Source organism: Corvus kubaryi, unplaced genomic scaffold (genome assembly GCF_017639235.1).
Source record: "Corvus kubaryi isolate FWS band 111438036 unplaced genomic scaffold, C.kubaryi_AGA036_p1.0 37220, whole genome shotgun sequence".
Lineage (NCBI taxonomy): Eukaryota > Metazoa > Chordata > Aves > Passeriformes > Corvidae > Corvus > Corvus kubaryi.
The window spans coordinates 515,540-535,302 of record NW_024581063.1 but is presented as its reverse complement, the minus strand read 5'-3'; the positions used below and the strand labels follow the sequence as shown (position 1 = coordinate 535,302).

Sequence of the window (19,763 nt, the reverse complement as noted above, 5' to 3'; positions counted from 1 at the left end):
TAAATGCTGAAACTGAACCAGGAGCTGACTCCCAGCATGTGAGGAGAAGCTGAACTGTAAAATGTGCTTTTCTCGGTAATAACATCAGGAATTAACCATGCAGCTCGTCTTGATGGATGGAAACATGAATGGATCAAGTGCTCCCAACTGTCATTCAGCAAATTGTGCTGCTTGGAAATTCTGATTCAAGCTAATGTTCTAATAATATTTAATTTATAATTCATTTAGGCATTTAAGTGCATCCAGATTCTTCCTTCCGATTCATACTTTCTTATTTTGACAGCAGAAAGAATTCTAACTCTTATCACTGATGAAGCTTCCAGTTGAATTAAATTCTATTAAATTAAGGAGTTTTATTTGAATTAATAATGCTTCTTTGGTGAAGTCCAGACCTTTGTAGGGCTTCCTATTGCTGTATCTCCTGCTTGCATTGGTGTACTGGAGCCTGGCAACAGATAAGGACAGTAAATGTAAATACCTCTAGTGAAAAGCTGTGGTGGAGTGGAATTTGTTTGAAGCATATGTGGGACTTGGTTGCTTTGTTAGCACCACCGCCCCCCCCCCCCCCCAAAAAAAAAAAAAATCCCTGCTGAAGGACTGAGGGTGTTTCACTCTGGGCAGAGCTTTATTTGGAATGTTTTGTTAGGGAATCTTTTGAAGTGCCTGGAGAATTTCAACAAAATGGCTGCTTTCCTCGGGTTTGTTCCTATCTGGATATCAACAGGCTCACTGCCCTCGGCTCCAGGCAATCCGCCTCAGCTCCGACATGTAAAATTTAATAGGAGGCTGCTGTAAGTGAGATCTGCTGTTTCAGCTTTCATCAGACCACGTTTGGAGGAGAACGCGTTGGCCGTTTCCTTGCTCGCCGTCCGTCCCTGGCTGCTTTCCGTAGGAAAATTCGTCTTTGTAAACAGAAAACAGCCTTTGTAGGAGCGCGCTCTCGCAGCCGCGGGAGTAATCCCGTCTGAGCGGCAGCGGAGCCTGTTCATAACTAATCTGCGTGGTGTCACTCGTAGGAAATAATCCTGTGTGCCAAACGAGGAGGCAGAACAGAGCCTGTAACTTCCCAGTGCTGTGCAACCCAGTATTTGGATATTCCATTAATTTTTGCAGCATGAGCGTCCAAAGCAATGGCTGAGGATTGGTAAGGGCTGGAGTAGAACTGGTGTTGAAATACCACATTATTTTGGTGGTGGTGTAACCCTGTGTGCCCAAGGTACAGGACGCAGCTCTTGCTGGGGTGGATGCTGTGGTTGACTCCTCCAGCACCACTCCGGAATAATTGTGCGGGAAGCCTGTGCATGTGAGCTATTCCCATGGAACAGCTGTTCCATGATGGTGTGCCTGGTCTGAGGTTGGAACAATCAATCCTTCATGCCAGAACTTCCAGCATTTGTATTTAACTCTGGTTTGCCCCTTAGCTGCCTCCCTCCCAGTCTCCTGTGCTCCCTTGTGCCCTGCCAGCTCAGATCGTATCCCTGTCCGGGGATGAGCTAGGGCAGGGCTGTGTTAATCCTTGCCTTCTGTATCCAGGAAACAGCCAGGGGAGGTTTGAATGCTACATCTGGGATGTGGCAGGCAGCGAAAGCAGGCAGCCCAGCTATTTCTGGTGGGAGCTTGTCATGCTGCTGGCGTTTCCTTTCTTTTTTACATGTTCAGCCAACGGTGCTGGAGGAAGCTGGAGCCCAGCAAGCCAGGAGAAGATGATAGCACCCAGAGTCAACAGTATAATCCTAAATAACGTCCAGTTCTGTGCCCTGACCTCGCAGTGCTGGGATACCTGAGGGCTCTGACCTAGGGAAACTTTTGGAATACTGCAGTGCCTGTGTGTTGGGAAAATGGAGAAGCCACAGATGAAACCCTCTTGTCCTTTCCAGCCACATGTCCTTTGGGGAGTGGTATTTGCTGGATCAGCCTTGTTCTACTTAATAATCACTGCAGACCGTTCGAGTTTCTTATCCATGTACTGTAACTTCTCCTTCAGTGCAGGGGAAACCTTCTGGCTTTTTAAAAAGTCAGCCAGAGACCACTACCTCCACTGCCTCTTAGCCTATTAAGTGATTAATAGGTATTCCCGGAAGCCTTGATAAGTGGCCAAGTGGGCTGCTGTGGCAGAAGGTAGGACAAGACTTCAGGCTGATTTTAATTAAAGCTCTCTCAATGCCTTTGCTTGAGAAATGAAGAAAACTCTGTTTTTCTGTACATCTGGCAGATCTCTGGCTGAGTGAAGACTCCTTGTGTTGAAGAGCTGTGTGCTTTGCTGTCTGAAACTCATAACTGGAGAATTACAGGGGCTGGTATCATAACCAAGATAATCTAGAGATAAGATGGGTTTATTTACTAAGGTACATTTTCATCTTTGATTAAATTGCTCTAGGAATTGTCTAAGTGAGCTTTTAAGAACTCCTTTAGGTACTGCTACATAGTACAGATAGAGTTACAGAAAAGGATGTTGTGGAGACCCAAATACAAAATAACCTGGAAAGATCAGAAACTAGACTCTGAAAGAGGCTGCTGGAGGAGCCTTTTGGTGAAGGAGACCCTTAAATTCCCATAGAGCTTCTTGTTGGCAGGACTGACTTGAAAGAGTTGAGCTGTTGGCTCCCCTCTGCAGGGCTGGATGAGGGAGGGGTGCTGTCGGAGGGCTGGTGACATGTGGTTGTCAGCCAGGCACCTTGTGTTGCTGCAGGGAAGAGCTTGGATCCCTGTCACTGGGAGACTGGTTGAGGTATGGACCAGAACCACACTGTCACCTTGCAGTGTTAGGCAATACCCATTTCTGGTATCTTCTGCCCCATACTGCTGTCCAGATCTGCTGTCCCAGCTGTTTATGGGGCTCCACAGGGACTGGATCAGGGATCTGGTCTAACCTTTCTAAAGCTGCTTTTGTTCGCATGGGCTTTGTAAGCTGGAAAAAAAGATATTAGTTTGGCCTTAAACAATCTGTGCTGGCATTAATAAGAGTCAGAATACGCTGGAGAAGGAGTGGAGTGTCACTTTTTATAGCATAAACCACAAGACTGGTTCTTTGTGCTTATTACACTGTCACCCGAGGGCTTTATTTCAGTGACTGTTTTGTTGGTGTTGGTGGTGAAAGAGGCTGTCCTGCTTTCCCCTTGTGCTAATGCAGCTGTTTGTGTGGTCAGGCAATCAAATAGATTGGAGAACTGATTCAGTGAAAAAAACAACCGAAAGGAAAAGAGAAGATCAGTTTCTGAGGCAGTATTTGCAGCATAAAATGGCTGTAGTGGTACGGACTGGTGAGGGCAGGACATGCAGGGATGGGGTGGGATCGCTGCTGTGGGTGACAGCATTGGCTTTTGGCAGCATCAAGTTGTGGCTGTAACTCCAGGGCTCAGGAAATCACATTGCTGGTTTATGTCCTACTTTTCAACAGCTTCAGAGCGTCCATTGAACATTGGCCCTGAGGCAAACTTCCATTTTGGTGTCAAATGGCAAAGTACACACAGCGCTCTCGGGGCGCTGCTCTTGTCTCCTTTGCATGTAAATGTTCCTAAAGCTGAGCCCAGAGAGCGGATCTGGGGAGCTAAAATGTGCTTCTGGGGTGTAACAGAAGCCATATGGGCTGGTGTGTTTCTCATATAATCAAACTCTTGGCTGATGATACAGATTTAACTGGAAGAAAAACGTGTACACGAGTGAAGATCAGCTCCTATGTTACATCTTCTTATTGACCTTTCCAGGCTGTATTTCTTTACTTAGCTGTATGGCTCCATGAGTGTTTTCTGGATGCCATGGTGCTTCAGGAACATCTGGGGTCTCCCAAGGACTCTGTCGTCTTACACTGGCAGCCAGCTGTATTCTGGGAGAGTTTTCAGCCCAAGTGTTTTGATGGTCAGGACTGGAATATTCTTGCTCTGCAGGTGGTGTGGAGGTTGTGGCAAATATGGGTATGATGGGTGAAAATCAGCCCTTCCTGCATTTTACAGACATCCTGGAATTACATTGTGTGGGCATGCTGGATATGGAGATGTTGGCACTGTGGTAGCTGTAATTAGTCTGGTCCTTAAATCTTCAACCAAATCCTCGTTTTATATAGATGCTTGGATTTAGAGAGTGGGGTTTTTTTTTCCCTTTTAAATTTGTCTGTCAAGTCCAACTATTTCCCAGTCCATGCCGGTAAACATGTATGATCTGAACAGATGATGTTACCAGAAACCCTGATTTTCCCTTTGCCTATTCAAAGCTCTGCTTGGTGTTCTCACTCTGGCTTAGTTACTCAATTATTGATTGTTTTTTCTCTTCTTTCTCCAGAATCCAGCGACTATCACTCGAATACTGCTTAGCCATTTCAACTGGGATAAGGAGAAGCTGATGGAGAGGTAAGCAGCCACCTTGGCATGCAACCACCTTGTGCCTGAGAGCTGGAAAAAAATGTTTGTTCCTGGATTAATTGAGGATGGATGAATGCACAGTGTGTGGCAGAAGAATCTTTTGTGTAAGCTCTAAATGTTCCCCCTTTCCCAGCTAAGGGTGACTCATGGCTCCTTGTTTTAATATTATTGATGCCTGTTAGAAGCTGTGGAAGTTAAGTTGCCCATTGGAAAGAGGGATTTCCAGTTTGAACACGTACAGGCACAGCATTTGGACAGGCTTTGGAAAAAACCAAGCAGGAACAGGTTCTTGTTATCTAGCAACTGTTTTGGATTTGGGTTTAGCTGCTCTTGCCTGTCGTGCTGGCATGTGTATTCCTGACATGTTTATTCGCTGGTCTGGCCAAGGCTAAATTGTTCCTGACTGATAATGGTCCTGCCTTGTCTTCATGCCTGCAGCTCCAGGTTTCCTTCAGTGTGTGTAAATAATGGCTTGAATTTTGCCTCTCCCTCCCCCTCAGAGCAGAGTGTTTTATGGTTATTTCCCATCTTTGATTCCCAGCTCTTGGAATGTTGCTTGGTAAAGGTACTTTTCAGTTTGTTGTTGTACAGTGGAGGCCAAAACCAGCTGCATTTGGTTCATTCCAATGCCAGTGTTGGTGTTGAAGAGAGTTGAGGGAGCTGGAGAATTTAATTTACTTTAGAAACTGAGGAGAATTAATCTTGACCAAAAGGAGCAGTAAAGGCTGGACAGGGACTTGCTGTTTGTTGTGGTCTCTACTGGTCTTAAAGGTGTGAAGTGACCAGTGGGTGGGTGTGGAGGGCCTGGTGGGATCATTAGTTTGACTTTCTCTTAATTACCATTTCCTTTGCCGGATGATCAGGGAAAGATGGGAAGATGGGATGTGCTTGGTAAACCAGGAGCAGTTGTTGGTGCTCCTGTGAATTGATAAATGTCCCTTCACTGAGCCTGGGGGGTGAGCCCCTGTAGTTTGGTATTCTGTCACCCAAGGAAAGAGGATCCAAGGTTTTCACACTGCTAGTAATTATTTTGGAGTACAAATATTTCTGCTATCCTTGGTTACTGGATTTAAGACATCTTTAGCCCCCTTTTTGTAATATTTTTGGTTAGTGATGGTGCTCAGGTATCTCTTATGTTTTGTTTAACCTAGATTTTTTTTCTGAAGTGACTGTATTTTTTTACAGCTTTAGTCCTTATTTTCCTGAGATTGACCTCTTTTAGTTAATGTTGGAAGTGTGAAAGCTTGGTGTTACAAATATAGCCACTATTTAACTCTGACTACAGCTGTTAAGCATTCTGATTTAATTCCTGCTCTGCAACATGTCTGTCCACTTGGTATTTGAGTTTCTTGGGCTGGTTCTCTTGGTCAGGGTAAAGTTCACTCTCCTTGGCTGCCTCTGTCTCCCTGTGAGATACCTCTACACAAGTGCACTGAAAACCCACCCCTTTGTAGAGTAGGTTTTGTCCCTTGTTGTCAAATGCTTTTTTTAGGGCTGCCATCAATTTAAAAATAAAAATTGGGCTGTGGTTTTGTTTTTGTTTTTGGTTTTTTTTTTCCCAAGGGAGGTGCCAGCCAGGTCAATGTGAGGTATTATTGTTAAGGCTTTTGCAGTTTAAGTACATGTTATATTTACAAATCCACAGGTAAACATGTTCATTAAAATACTTAACTCAGCAGGATTACCCCTGTGAGTAATAGGATACGTAACTTGCTTAGGCAGGTCTGTTGCACACTGGTCCCAGTTTTGGTGCTTATCGATGTCCTGGTATATTAGAAAAACACCAGAACATCGTCTCTCAAGTGCCTGGTGCTGCCTTCTGTCACTTCTGCACCAAATAACTTCCATGAAATCCTTTGGAGTGCTCAGCTCTGTTAAAGCAGGAGCAGGAAGCTGGGAAGGAGGCTGAGAGCAGGCTCTTTGTGTTCAAGAGGGTTTGGTCATTGCTGTGGTGATAGGTGAGGATTAAGGGGGAAAAACCCCAAAATATACATTTTGCTTGGAAGTTCTGTTGCTTCATGGTGTATGTTTGCAGTTCCTAATCAGTGCCTGTTTTCCCTTAGCTCATGGTGAGTCAGCACGACCTCCCAGCAGCCCTATCAGACCTGGCCTGGAGGAAAGCACTTTAACCAAGGGGCTTCTCTTTTTTTGATAAGTGGGGAGGTCTGAGCTTGTGACATGAAAATTTCTCTGTTTTCCCACTTTTTTTAGCCTTGCTATGCCTGTTGTTAATGAGCAGCTTGTTATTGTCTGTGCCAGCTTTGTCATGGAGTAATTGCACAGTGGCGTTGAGAGGGCAGATGTGCTGCGGGTATTTATTCCTCTTACAGTAAAGTAATAACAGCCACAATTGAAAAACTGCCCTCTCCCACTGGTGAAACACTTAATTGTTTGTGTGCAAAAGCAAAATTGGGGGTTTGGGGTAGATTTGTTTGTAGGATGGAAGTGGGGAGTGGAGGAAATGCTAGTTCAGCCTCTGAATATGCTGCATGTGTTTAGGAGAATAAAGATGTCAGGTGTTATTTTCCTGTGTCTTGTAAGCTTGATTCAAAGGGACAGGAGAGCAGCAGGTGCAGAATGACCACATCACCTCAGAAACAAGTGAAGAAAGTGCTTTAGCTTGAACTTAATTTTGATAATCTTGCAATTGTACTATGGCTGATGGTGTCCTCTCCTGAGGGGAGTTTGGGGAGGAACCTCTGTGTGATAAAGAGGTTAAAATGCAGCTCTCCTGCTTTATGTGCCTTCCCCTGGTCATTTTGTTAAGAGAAATGTGTCTCAGCATGTCCCCCAGCCCGATTTAATCCCTGGAGGCGCAGCCAGAGGTACAGCAGTCCCTTGTAGCTGCTTATCTTGGTGGCCACATGTCCCTGTTCCTCTGAGCGGAGGAGGGATGTCAGGAATGCCCAGATTGCCTCTTCTGCAGGACCTGGCTGCCTGCTTTCCTTGGAACAAATAATGCTTTACACTCCTTAGCAGAGGTTGAACAGGTGAAAAATGGTGCATGGCAGGAGTTCTGATATGGAGATATCTTTTACTGCGAGTATATTGCTGTACTGACACTCACAAATGCTCTTCCATGGAAGTAAATATCCCAAAGTGTGTACTGGAAGCAATTTTTTTCAGTAAAAAGGCTTTTTATCTTTGATACTCCCATGGGTAGGATTTGATTATGTCTGGGAAATGGGGATTGAGCAGTTACAGACAGCAGGAGGGAATTTTGAGGAGATAAAGGAGCTGACAGCTTGATCCCTCTGCCAAAAGGACTTGGTACTGTAATAGGTTTGGTCTTGGTAAGTAGAAACACTTGAAAGTAATGGACAAACACTAGTTTGTCCATTCATTTTAAAATAGCAGAAAAGCCCCCAACTTTGTGGTGAAGCAAAGGAACTTTGAAGAATTAATAGAAGAAATTCTCATGTGCCAGAAGTGCTAGAATTACTCAATATCTGCATTGTGAAGGGAAAGGAGGGCAGAGGATTTCAAGGGCTGTGTAAGGTGCTGTGCTCCTCCCTAGGATGAAAATAAGGATGGAGGTACCAAGAACCAACCCTTTAATAGAGTGTATTTGAGGAAAAATCAGAATTCTTGGAGTTGTGAAGGAAGTGAGGAGGGATGCTGACATGGAGGAGCTCTGGAGAAATGTAGCCATCTTTTGCAATGCATTAGGTGAGATTTGCAGGAGAACTCTGGTGAAATTGTATGAGATCAGGGTCAGATCTGGACTGGGATTGCATGTGTTTTGGCTTCTTAGATTCAAGGAGGATGAATGGAAATGGGCATTGGTGGTGGAGAAGGTTTGCTGGCCAGGGAAGTCAGTGAATGTCACATGGAGCTCACCTGCTGTGGGAGGGAAGGGTGTTAGAGCTGCTGCCTGGGAATCCTTTGACCAAAGAACATGGGAAGGGCAGAGGGAGATCTGCCTGCATGGATGGGCTGTGGTGATGCTGGAACAAGTGGGAAAAAGGGATGGTCACTGCAATTAGGAGTTGTTCCTAACCATTGAAGGAACTGCAAGAGTCTCCTGATGGAGCCCTTGGCGTGTTTGCGTAAGGAGTGGTGGAGCAGTGAGACAGCTGTTGGACTTTGGAGTATCCATTGGAACTGCATGTTTTCAAGGAGATCCACATTTTCCTCTGCGTTTTCTGGAGTTCTTACGGCTCAGTGGCAGCATGAGTTTGAGTCTGAGAGACATTAATGAAAACAAATGTGGAAATTACTCAGAAAGAAAATGCATGGGAAGAAAACAGCATGGAGAAGTAGGAATACTATCCATAGGTATTTAAAGGGGATAGGTAATTCCAGGTGAAAAAATTCAAGTTCCTGACATGGATATTCACCCTTAGAACCAGCCCACCACTACAAAAACCTTTGGTATTTCCATAAGCATTTAGCTGGCCATGAGGACCAGGGTTCAAGTTGCATCATAGCATTTGTATACAAAACTATTTTCCTTGCAAGCTTCAAACCCATCTGTGTGTCTGCTCTCTTCAGAGCACATCCTGTGCTGCTCCTGCTGCCTCTAAGGGCAGTTGTAAGGCTGGAAAACTTCTGTGGACTTAATATTTATCCATGATTCTTAATAAACAAGTACTGCCTATAATAGGACTGCACTGAATTCACTTGCTAAGATTATCTAAAGATATAATTTTATATATTTAAATATAGCATAAAAATTTCTAAATATAATCCTCTAAGCAAACAAAAGAACTTGGTTGAGTTAAATCCTGAGCTAACGTTGAAGAACAGTGGCAAAGCCTCGTGGATGCTGTGATGCCAGAATTCACCACTTCCTTCCAGATTCAGTGTTTTGAAATTTAAGATCTAAAATATGTGAACTGCACTGAGAAACATATGAAACAGCAGGAAAATGGATATTTTTAAAATTATAAATCAAGCCTTGTTGGTAGGTAGAGCTGTAAGGGAGTGGGGGAACAACTTAGTGGGTTTGGCTGGGGGATGTGTGCAGGTGATGGGGCTGGTTAATTGTCTGGTTTAATTAGTTCTTTGCAGCTGCTGCAGGCTGGAGAGAGGTGTGTGAAGGATTCTGGGAAGAGGTTGAGCTTCCTGATAATGATTCTCTCCACTTTGGTCCTCCTCTCCAAGGAAGAGCTTTTTATAAGCCTTGAAAGCAAACCAGTATTGTTTTCTTCAAGGGAATAGGAAATAGAAAGAAAGTGATCTTTTTTCTCCCCCCAAACAATTTTGCATCCTCCTTTCCAATAGGTACCTAATCTTTGGAAGCATTGTAAACCTGGAATTGTATTTTTTAGGAGGTTGTTAAATAACCTCAGGTTGGCTGAAGAGAAAAGCTGCTCGAATGGCTACTGATCAGAATAGTAGGAAAAATGGAAGGCTTCAATTGAAAAGAATTGAGCTTGGAGGCATCAAACCTGTGCTTTAGGAAGGTGTTCCAATGCCTGGACTGTGAACTCAGGTGTTCATGCTCTAGTTTCCTATCCTGGAATTCTAATGCAAAGATTACTTGAAATGCAGCTGAAGAATTGAAGATACCTGAATTTCAGGAGTGTAATTCAAGTGAGAGTCTCTGAAATTATGTAGTTGTCTAATATCCACCTCTGTGTTGTGTTAGGGAAGAGTTTGTTGGAAGTAGTGTGTGTGTGTGTGTGTGTGAGTTTTGAAATATTGAAAGCATCTTTGTACACTTAGCTGCCAAGTAGAATGGAAGAATGATTTAGTAGGTGGTTAAATTTTCATTCTTTCCTGTGTTGTGCAGGTACTTCGATGGCAACTTGGAGAAGCTCTTTGCTGAGTGTCACGTAATTAATCCAAGTAAAAAGTCTCGAACGCGCCAGATGAACACCAGGTCATCAGCCCAGGACATGTCCTGTCAGATCTGCTATCTGAACTACCCAAACTCGGTGAGTACCCGGTGGCCTCGGTGCTACCTGACCATCAACTCCCCAGATTTCCTACCTGAAACTTCACATTTTCCTGCAAAACACCTCTGAGAGTGCTGGGGCCTGGGCAGCGGTGTAGTAAAGTTCAGGAAGAAGCAAGCAGGTGATGTTTGCAAAGGTCAGATACCAACTGAGATGTACAGATAAATGATATGTGAAATTAAAAATCTGTGAAAAGCATGATGGGCAAAGGCATATTTTCAGAAATAGAAAGGCAAGGCAGGAAACAGCTTTTAAAAGCAGTAAATAATGTTACAAAGTAGTCAAACTAGGAAGTCTGGAATAAAAGTGAGTAGAAGTAAAGTGTGGATATCTTTGGATCTTTATCATGTTTGGACAATACCCTCTTGGTCAGACATGAGAGTGTGTTATGCAGTACTTGCTGGGGCTTTTTTGTGGCTGTTGACCAAACTGAAGCATTCCCACACACTGCTCAGAGGTCCAGGCTCTGCTGGGGCTCCCAGGGGCAGGACATACTGGTGGGAGGTCTGGGAGAAAAGGAGATGAGTGGAAAAGCTCAAACAGGAGAGTTCGTCAAAAGGCAAAGTGCTGACAGTAAGGAATTCTTCCTTTATTGGAACCTGCTCTTCCTGGGGGAGCTGCCCCTCCAGAACACCCTAAAACATGTGCTGGGTCTTTCCAAGCAAAGCTACCCTGACAAAAGGCTTTGCTCTTGGCTCTGGGTGTGTTTTCAGCGAGGAAGCATGATGAGCTTTGGGCTTCAGGAGTAGCCTGGGGTGAAGTTCCCTGATTGCAGCCTCTTCCTTGCTCTGGATCTTCCTTCCCTGGAGTGGGCAGAGCTGAGCAAAGGTCGGCTTCAGTCCTCCCATTCTCAGCATTAAGGTCCCTGTTCCTCTTGAGCCAGAAACCACAAGGCTTCACGTGTCTCCTCTTCAGCCTTGTGTGCCCTGACTTCCTTCTTGGAGAGGAGCTGAAAAGGCAAATTCCTGCTTTGTATGATGAGGTGCTTTGAAAGAGAAAGGCAGTATATCCTAATACACTGTTCTCTCCTTTTTAACGTAGTTGCTGTGCTGGGTGGGGGTAAAACTCACAAGTGCCAGGCCTGTCCTCTGCCTGGGGGTACTGTGCTGCCTGGGAAGCAGAATCATAGAGTCATGGAATACCGTGAGCTGGAACAGGCCCGCAAGGATCATCGAGGCCCTGCACAGGACAACCCCCAAAATCACACCACAGCATTGTCCAGAGTTTTGAAACTGGAAAGAACAGCACAAAGCACACTAATACTTCTTGATTTTGTAGCTCAAATAGCAGTGGCCCAGTTGCTAGAAGAGCAGATTTTTAGCTGGAGCAGAGTGATGTTGCAAGTGAGCAGGGCTGTCTCTGTTGTTGGTGTTCATTAAGTTAAAAGACATCAGAGGGGAACCTCTGTTTCTTTGCCCTACAAAAAAGCTGGAGCCTATAGGAAAACTAATATTTATTATTTCTTCTGTAAAAGGCTTTAGTTTCTGTGTCTAAGGTGATTGAAATCTGTTTTGAAGCTGTTTTAGTCGATGTGAATGATAAATTCTAGGATTATTTTTATGCTCAGTGCCCAACCTGAAATCTCAGCTTTGAAAATCCCCTTGCAATGATCAGCTAATTTTTTTTCCACTTGAAAGCTGGGGGGTGGGGGGTTTGCCCTGCGAGCCCCTTTCAGCCTGTGGAAAGCTAGAGAGCTTGGGAGTGTTAAGAAGTTTTCCAGTGTGCAGTTGTTGCAGGCATGTTAGTCTTGAATATTCCCTCTCTTCTGTCTACAAAGTCTCTGTAGCTCTTCAGTCACCTCCAAAGAACTGTGGTTTGAGGTTTTGGGAAGCACCTGCCAAACGAGGCATTGGAAGCTCTCACCCAGCAAGTTTGAGGACTTAAGGGAGATGTTTTACCCGCTCTGTGTCCCTGTCAAGCAGTGTCAGGTCCCAGCAGTTATTTTGGGTGACACCTTTATTGGTAAGACAGGAACTGGGAGGGTCATGGCTTTGCCTTCCTTCTCTCTTGCCTCCCACCCTCAGGTTCCTTGGAGAGTGGGCTGGGGGTGTTTTTGGGAACATCCTGCTTTGTCCAGACTGTAGATGTTGAGCACAGATGTGGTGACAGCAGAACTGTCCCCTGGGCTAACGAGCTGCCTAAGGAGTCACTGCTCCCCCCGTCCTTGGTGGTTTTATGTTGGCCTTTTTACTTGCTCCCTTGACATCTTCTGTCAGCTGAGCCAAAAATAATTGGGAACTCCCTCAAAGTAAAGAAAAGAGCTGAGAGATTCTCTGCATTCCTTGCAGCCTGGGAGGAAGTGTGGTGGTGGCTGCCTTTCTGTGGGCATTTAGCAAACCTTTTCCCTGCCTGAAATAACCAAAGCAGGTCTTACATGAAGATGTGTTCTGTGGTGATTCCTTGTGTGTGCCTGCTGCAGGAGTATTTGGGTTTGGTAAGGGATGATTCCCTTGTCTGTGCTTGCTTCCCATCACATGTGGAGAAGCCAAAATGCAGGGAAAAGTCAGTGCTGTTTTTGGGATGGTTTCGTGCTGTAGCATCCCAAAAGTTACAGATGTTAAAGTGATTTTACTCTAACTCTGCATCTCCAGGAGATGTCACTTGGCCACAGCAGCATCTGTGGAGCATCAGGTACCTTTGTTATCTGGCTCAGTAAGGGTTCAGAAATTGGAAGGTGTCTTTTTTCACTCTTGGAGCTGGTGTACCTGGTACCACATAGGTGTCAGCCTCCTCTCTGATCTCTTCGTTGGTTTTTTTGGGGTGGATGTCTCTATTTTTACCTGGAACCGAGTCAGATGCTCAGGTCAGAGTCACCCATGTTGGTGCTCACAGGGTGCAGCCTGTGCTGGTGGCAGGAGTGTCAGAGCAGTGTAATCACAGCCTGCCAGCCCGGGGGAAGAGGGTGCTGACAGGCACCTTCCCTGGGCAATCCCGTGCCAGAGCATCCAGAGACAGCACAGCACAGCTGCTGCACCTCTGTGGGATGATGGCTGAGGAGGCGGTTTGGGAAGAACATTGTGCTCAAGTGGATTCTCCTTTCCTCAATTACCACCATCCTACTGTTGTTTTGGGCTGTTCCACAGAGGATTCTGGGTTCTTTCCTCTGTGGAGTTTCATAGTTTGATGGTATCTGAGGGTGGAGTTCTGGTTTTATCTCACTGGTTGAGAAGTTGGTTTGCAAAGCTGAGCCAGCAAATACTACCTTTATAGTGGTACAAGTGAAGTGTTTTAAGTACAGTTTTCCTTGGTGCTGACTCTGGGTATAAAATAGCTGTAAGTTGACCAGAGAAAAGTACTTTAATTCCAGTCTTTCCTCAGCAGTGTTTGCTTCTCCACCCCTTGTGTAACCGCTCAGTTCCAGATGATATCTTGACAGCTCTGTGCAGATGATGCAGACAAGGATGGAGTTGTCCCTGCTGCTGTCTGTGACAGCTGATCATTATTGAATTTTATTTAGCAATTTACACCTGCCAATCAGGATCTTTAGTGTCCTCATCTGATGGGCATCTGGGTTTCAGGGGGAAGTTCCCCGAGGAGGTCTAGGACTTTTGGGCAGCACCCACATGTGCCATGGGGAAAAAAATAGGAGGAATGAAGACTCTGTATCCTTATCACTGTGACCTGTTTGGTGTTGTATTTATTTGACTGATGTCCAAAGTAACATGGGAGAGAGCCGTGCTGTGCTCCATAGACACTCCTTAAGGATAAATTTAAATGGGCCAGGATGGAAACACAGGCCACACCTTTTCTTGCTGCTGGGGTTGGGGATTAAAGTCTGGCTTTGGAAGAGTGACTAAGGCTGCTTTGGCAATGTTCTGTAGGGTGATGATGCAAAATGATTAGCAGTGTCTCGAGTGTGGTGTGGGGAATGAGGGATGGGATGGATGAACTGCACAGCACCAAGAAAGACGAAATTATGGAGCAAATCCAGTGATAAAATGAGGCAATGTCTCGTGTTCTTTGTCATTGCAGTACTTCACTGGCCTAGAGTGTGGACACAAGTTCTGTATGCAGTGCTGGAGTGAATATTTAACTACCAAAATAATGGAGGAAGGCATGGGACAGGTAAAATCTCAACTCACCTCATGGCTTATTTCTGGAAATTCTGTGTATTGGAGAGATGGGGGAGAGTGTCCCCTGCTGAAGTTTAAAGACATCCAAAAGAATGACAGAGAAAACCCAAACCCCAAAGGTTTGGGGGCTGCAGGCTCTGCTACAGGTGAATCTGGAGGGAATTCTGTGGAGTTGGTGCAGGTATCTGGGCTGGGGAAGGAGGAACCAGTGGCACACCTGGGATGTGGTTGGGAGAGGCAAAGCACTCCTTTGGCTGTGGATTGTAATAAAGTCTGTTGCCTTGGAATTCTTTGTGATGCAAAACCAGGATAAGCACTGTTCCTCCTATGACCTTTTTGTGTTTTTCAGACCATTTCATGCCCTGCCCATGGCTGTGATATCTTAGTGGACGACAATACAGTTATGTAAGTAATGCTCTTGGCTTTGCTCTCTCTTTCCATTGTGTTACTCATGTGCTATTCAAATCTATTCAAATGCTTATAACAAACTGCACAGAGGCTTGTAGGCAGCAGAGAAGCCTGTCCTGAACTGTTTGTTTTGATCCCACAATGTCTCTTAACTTCCTGTTTAGGTGTGACAACCCCATGTGACAGCACTGGGAGGAAAGAGTCCCTGACCAGTTTGGTCAGCATGACACCAGGGTTTCCAAACCCTGTTTTACTGCTTTGTGCATTTTGTTCCCTTCGATTTATGTCAGAATTCAGGACTTCTACCCAGGTCAACCCACTGGTTCCCCAAGCCCTATAGCTGTGGTTAATAGGTGAGTCAGAGGACAGGAGTCCTAAGGGCTGGTTCAGGATGTGTTTTTTGCCCTCTGATAGGAAGCAGTTGACTCTCAAACAGAAGATTTGATTAAGCTGGTGTGTCAGCCTGTGTCCTTGGAGTTATTGAGTTGTCCAGCTGTAGAATGACTGTTAGTTCGTGGTGGAGCAGTGAATTCCATGAGCTTCCTTCTCTGTTGTACTGGGGGAAGCTGTTGCATGAGCAATATCCTTCATAATCCTGAACTTTGTTCAAGTTCATTTTAATTCTTCTTGCTAAAAAGCATCTCAATAGAGGCTTATTCTGTTACCTTATTCTTTCCTTCCTGAAGCCTGACTCACTCATTGATATTAATTTGCTGGTTTTTATTATCAGTTGCTTTCAGAGTAGTGATTTCCCCAATTTTGGCTCTCCGTTACTCATGGAGTGTAGGCTGGATGGAAGTGGAAGTAGCTGAAGTGCTTTCCTGCCCTGTTGAGGGATGGTTTGTAGAGGCCAGTGGGTGGAAACTGAGCTGAAGTTGGCATATCTTGAGTATCCTGATTGAGATTTTTGTTTACCAGAGGTTGAACTTCAATTTGTGGAGTCGAATGCTCTCAGCAGGACTTTTTTGAGTGTTTTCTTGATTGGAACAGTTGGAATGAGCTGTTCAAACGGTGCATGTGAAATTGAGTAGCTGAAACCGTTGGAGGCTGCAGTGGCAGCAGCAGCAAGGAAAGGATGGAAGAAAAGGAGGGCAGTGCTGTGGGATTCCCGTTGGCTGGAGAGGGCAGGGACGAGGCCTGGGATAGGGCAGTGGCAGCTGGGTGCTAAAGCAAACAGGTCCCCTTTGTCTGAGTAAAACTAGAAACTGTTTCTAGAGGTAAAAATCCACCTTTCCCTGTTCTTACCTGCATTTCTGTGGGGAGGAAGGTGCATTTTTTGAAAAACTTTCTTTTAAAATAAGCCAGAATGGACAACTGTGGCAATCTTAGAATATGTCAATATATATGACAAAAATGTAAATGATCTCAACTGGAACCTGCACCCACTTCTGTGTCCTTAATTACTACTTCTTAGGTCTTTTCCTGTTTATAGAGTCTCCAGCTCTCAGTTTCCAAGTGATATGAACACAAAATTAATATGATTTATGGGCTCTGAGCATGGGTTTCATCTCTTAATTTGTCTAGTTTCATTTATGATTTGCCAAAAGACAATAATATTCAAAGCTAAATTCTTGAAGGTCTTGACCTGGTGATGTTGATCGGGGCAATCAAAGCATTTTGATAAGCAAAAAACCAGTGGATTATGTGCTCGGGTTAGTCATGGCATGACTATTAATTTAAATTCCAGTACCTGATATATTGTTATACTTCAGTACATTTCCAAAGTGATAATTAGTATGTCTTGAAGCCCAAGTATGGGGTAAAAAAAAGAAATTTATAATTCATACTAAATTCAGATTGTTTTCTCATACTTCAGTAAGTTTGACTCCAGAATTGCAGGAGAGATGCTTTGTCAGCTGATTTGTTTTATTTTAGCCTTGGGAATTGAGCTGCCACGTGCTGTGATTTATGTAATAACCAGCATGTGCTTGAGTGAGGAGCTCCCCAGCTGCCCAGGGCTGGGATTTGTGCTCATCCCATGGGCACACGCCGCTCCTCAGGGAGTGTTGTAAGGATAACATGCAGGAGTACACTTAGTTTTGGCTACAGCTGGAAAGGAAAATCCATTAATTCCAATATTTATCCATGGTATGGCCTGTATAAAGCTGTATTCCACAGAAAGATTTAAACCAGGAATGCTACACAGGGTGTGTTAGTCCAGCTTTATATTTAGATATATTGGGAAGACACTTCAGTGTATATAACTTCAGTTATAGCTAAAAGATATTTTTGGAAGTGCTCAGCAATCCATAGTTAAGTTACTTTGGATGTATTTTGGCTGGACAGTCTGCAAATGCCAGCTGGGATGGTGTGCCCAGGAGAAGAGTGGTCACCATGCTTGTCAAGGGTTCCCATCAGTCAGTTTTCCTCTGCTCTCCCAGTTCCAAGCAGACTGGAATTAATTTAAAGTCCATGTTGTGTACACCCCTAGTGATGTTGAATTCAAATCAACTTTGTTTTTATGGTAAATAGATTATAACACCTTTAAGCTGAAGCTGTAGCATTCCACTGGAACCCAGCTAACATTAGACTTCCCAGAGTTATTAACCACACAAGGGTTGTTCTGGAGCTTTTTAAAGGGATTTGCCACACAATGTGCGTGTTTTATGTAAATGAACTGATTAAATTACTTGCTTTGTTTCTTGGGCTCTTCAGGAAAGTGTTTTAAAATAAAAATCCTCACACCAAGAGGTTCAATCCTCTTGAACTGTGTGAGCTTTCTGTTTCTGAAGCTAATATATTTATATGTGTATTTATATATTGAATACAATGAATGTAGTTTTCATAATAATAAATGGTCTAACAAATAAATAGCAAACAGGTGAGTACAAAAAGTATCTGCAAGTGCAGAAGGACGAATCAAACCTATTTGTCCTAACTTATGGCTGGGTATGGGATAAACGAGATTTCTGCTACAATTTTTCTGTTTCTTCCCTTCCCACAGGCGTCTGATCACAGATTCCAAGGTTAAATTAAAGTACCAGCATTTAATAACCAATAGTTTTGTAGAGGTGAGTTTTTATTAGAAATTTTTAATTGTTTGTAGGTTGTTTTTGTCTCACACACGTACCCAGCCAGATACTGGAGGCTTGTTTAGAACTGCAGAGCAGGGTTTCTTTGCATAGTCTCTAATCAAGTGTGAATGCAGGGGTTGTTTTATAGTCCTTTGCCTTACAGAGACAGTTGTAGGAAAACATTAGAAAAACTTCAGGACAAAAGACCTAAAGAGAATGCAAGAGCTGTTGCTTATTATCTGGGTTCTGAGAAGCAGAATTACACAGTTATAACAGTTATATAATAGTTATTTATAACTCTTGAATGTTACCTGAGATACTTCAGATTGGAAAGCAGGAAATGCTGTGAACAACACCACTCATTAAACATTTTGCAAGTTGAAGTAAAACTGCAAAAATACTTTAGCAAAATACTGATAGTTTTGTAGCCTCAAAATAAACTTGGAGAAAGGTGCTTTGCAAGATGTTTGCACTGTCCCAGTTTCCCAGTTGTGTGGGCTCGGCTGTCCTGTAGAGCCCATGGAGGAAGTCGTTACGGGATCAAGCTTTCAATCCTTGCCAGAAGTGATGGGTGCAGTGGGTTTGGTTTTAATTTCTTAGCTGTTTGCAGCCACGGCAAAGGGATGCAGGGCAGGAGCTGTCCTTGAGCACCTCCTTCCTGTGTGATGTGGGGTGTGTGCTTTGTTTCGCAGTGTAATCGACTGTTAAAGTGGTGTCCTGCCCCCGACTGCCACCACGTCGTTAAAGTCCAATACCCGGATGCTAAACCCGTGCGCTGCAAATGTGGCCGTCAGTTCTGGTAAGAGCCACCAGGGAAAGCTGCTGGTACTGCTTTGTGTGCACTGCCCTGAAGTGTTGTGTGTGTTCATGGAGCCCCACACTGCTCTGCCTTGGGAGGCACCTTAAAGGCGATCGAGTTCCACCCTCTGCCATGGGCAGGGACACCTTCCACTATCCCAGGCTGCTCCAAGCCCCATCCAGCCTGGCCTTGGACACTGCCAGGGATCCAGGGGTGACTTCTCTAGAAACCGGTTTCAGTGTCTCACAACCCTCACAGTAAAGAATTTCTCCCTAATAATCCCATCTAACCCTGCCCTCTGACAGTGGGAAGCCATTTCCCCTTGTTCTGCCACTGTTTTGAAGTGGCCCTTGAGGGATTTCAGGATTGAAGAGAGGTGTGTTGAGTTTCCTTAGGACTGGCTTTGAACAGCCCAGAAGAAAACCTCCCCTATTTTAATTACAAGTACAATCATCTGCCCTGTTTGCTTATTTCCCCTTTTCTTTCCCTTACAGCTTTAACTGCGGTGAAAACTGGCATGATCCTGTTAAATGCAAGGTGAGCACATCAAGGTTCTTTCCCAAATCTGTGTTTTGAAAAAGTTTTAAATCAATTTATGTGCAAGACTTAGCACTGAAGCCCAAGTTTTTGTGGCTGTCCATAGAATCATAGACTATCCTGAGCTGGAAGGGGCCCCCAGGGATCACTGAGCCCAGCTGTTGTTCCCACCAGGGAGCAGAGTAGCTCATCTGTTTAAATCACAGCGTGAGAACCTGCAGTGAAGTCCTACTGGGTGCCTTTACTGGCTGCCTCACAGTTGGACCTTGTGAGGGAACAGTGCCTCATCCAGGTGGGAATTGTCTGGAAGAGGAGGTTGTGAGACCTGCGACCTCCTGCAGAGGAGTGAAGGTGCTTTTTGGACAAGGAGCATTCCTGTGTATGAGGTGTCCCTGTAGGTGTTTTTGGTGCTTTGTCCGGCGTGATCCATTGTACTGAAGGAACCAATTTGGTTTTGCTGGTTTGGGTTTGAAGGGACACTAAAGATTATCTAGTCCCACACCATGCCATGGGCAGGGATACCTTCCACTAGCCCAGGTTGCTCCAAGCCCCATCCTTGAACACTTCCAGGGATGGGGCATGCACAGCTTCTCTGGGCAACCTGTGCCAGGGCCTCACCACCCTCCCAGGATTTCCTTCCCAATATCCCATTTAACCCTGCCCTCTTGTAGTGG

General features: G+C 44.7%; 1 protein-coding gene across 2 annotated transcripts in view; it reads left to right on the top strand.

The window, feature by feature from the left end:
* ARIH1 (ariadne RBR E3 ubiquitin protein ligase 1) overlaps positions 1–19,763 on the top strand; it is a 50,477-nt gene that overhangs the window by 17,650 nt on the left and 13,064 nt on the right. For both annotated transcript variants that reach the window (XM_042022706.1, XM_042022707.1), the window contains exons 2-8: positions 4,276–4,343; positions 10,093–10,237; positions 14,231–14,323; positions 14,681–14,736; positions 17,684–17,750; positions 18,446–18,552; positions 19,047–19,089. In XM_042022706.1, the coding sequence (XP_041878640.1) occupies positions 4,276–4,343; positions 10,093–10,237; positions 14,231–14,323; positions 14,681–14,736; positions 17,684–17,750; positions 18,446–18,552; positions 19,047–19,089 (579 nt within the window). The remainder of the gene's footprint in view (positions 1–4,275; positions 4,344–10,092; positions 10,238–14,230; positions 14,324–14,680; positions 14,737–17,683; positions 17,751–18,445; positions 18,553–19,046; positions 19,090–19,763) is intronic.